The sequence below is a fragment of the Penaeus monodon genome, chromosome 28 (assembly GCF_015228065.2).
Source record: "Penaeus monodon isolate SGIC_2016 chromosome 28, NSTDA_Pmon_1, whole genome shotgun sequence".
In the NCBI taxonomy this organism is placed as follows: Eukaryota; Metazoa; Arthropoda; class Malacostraca; order Decapoda; family Penaeidae; genus Penaeus; species Penaeus monodon.
Genome location: NC_051413.1, coordinates 13,582,664 through 13,583,236, shown reverse-complemented (window position 1 = coordinate 13,583,236; position 573 = coordinate 13,582,664). Strand labels below are relative to the sequence as shown.

Here is a 573-nt window from a genome sequence, read left to right as displayed (position 1 = left end):
CATCCCCACCTCCTCCAATATCTGTTCCTACTCGTACATATTCTTAGGCTGCAAGAGTACCCCGACGACACAGAAGACGCCAGTCCCGCGGAAGGATAGATTATTGCATCATCAGACTGTGCTCAGGGGAAAAGTTTGCCAACGAGAAGTAGTGAAAATATACTCGCCATTAGTTCTGACTCCATATCTGTTCTTTTTCTGTTTTTCTCTCGGGATAGCGGGTAGAAGAGGAAGTAGTGTAAACGGTACAGTTGTATGTATTTATGGGAAAACCAGTGCAGCCGAGATTTACCTTACACCACAGACCGGAACGAAGGCTGCTATTACGAATTCCGCCTCGAGATCAGAATATGGGCGTTTGGGAGCCACTTCTTTTGCTCTACTAAACCTCGACCAAGGACGATATTGTGCCATTAATCCGGGTGATGCTGATTTATATTCTTAAGTATTCATGAAAAATATGTAAAATGTTCCCATTCTATGAATTTTGTATATCCATCTCGATATTCGTATTATTTCAAATTACGTTATGTTTTATATACATTATTTGTTTATTTGGCTATAAACGCGTTT

The 573-nt window shown here is 40.7% G+C and overlaps 1 protein-coding gene across 1 annotated transcript in view; it reads right to left on the bottom strand.

The window, feature by feature from the left end:
- The window catches only part of LOC119591042 (keratin, type I cytoskeletal 9-like), a 12,441-nt gene extending 12,027 nt beyond the window's left edge, over positions 1–414 (bottom strand). Inside the window, exon 1 of the mRNA XM_037939770.1 lies at positions 328–414. Within this exon, the coding sequence (XP_037795698.1) occupies positions 328–414 (87 nt within the window). The remainder of the gene's footprint in view (positions 1–327) is intronic.
- Positions 415–573: the final 159 nt, after the last annotated feature.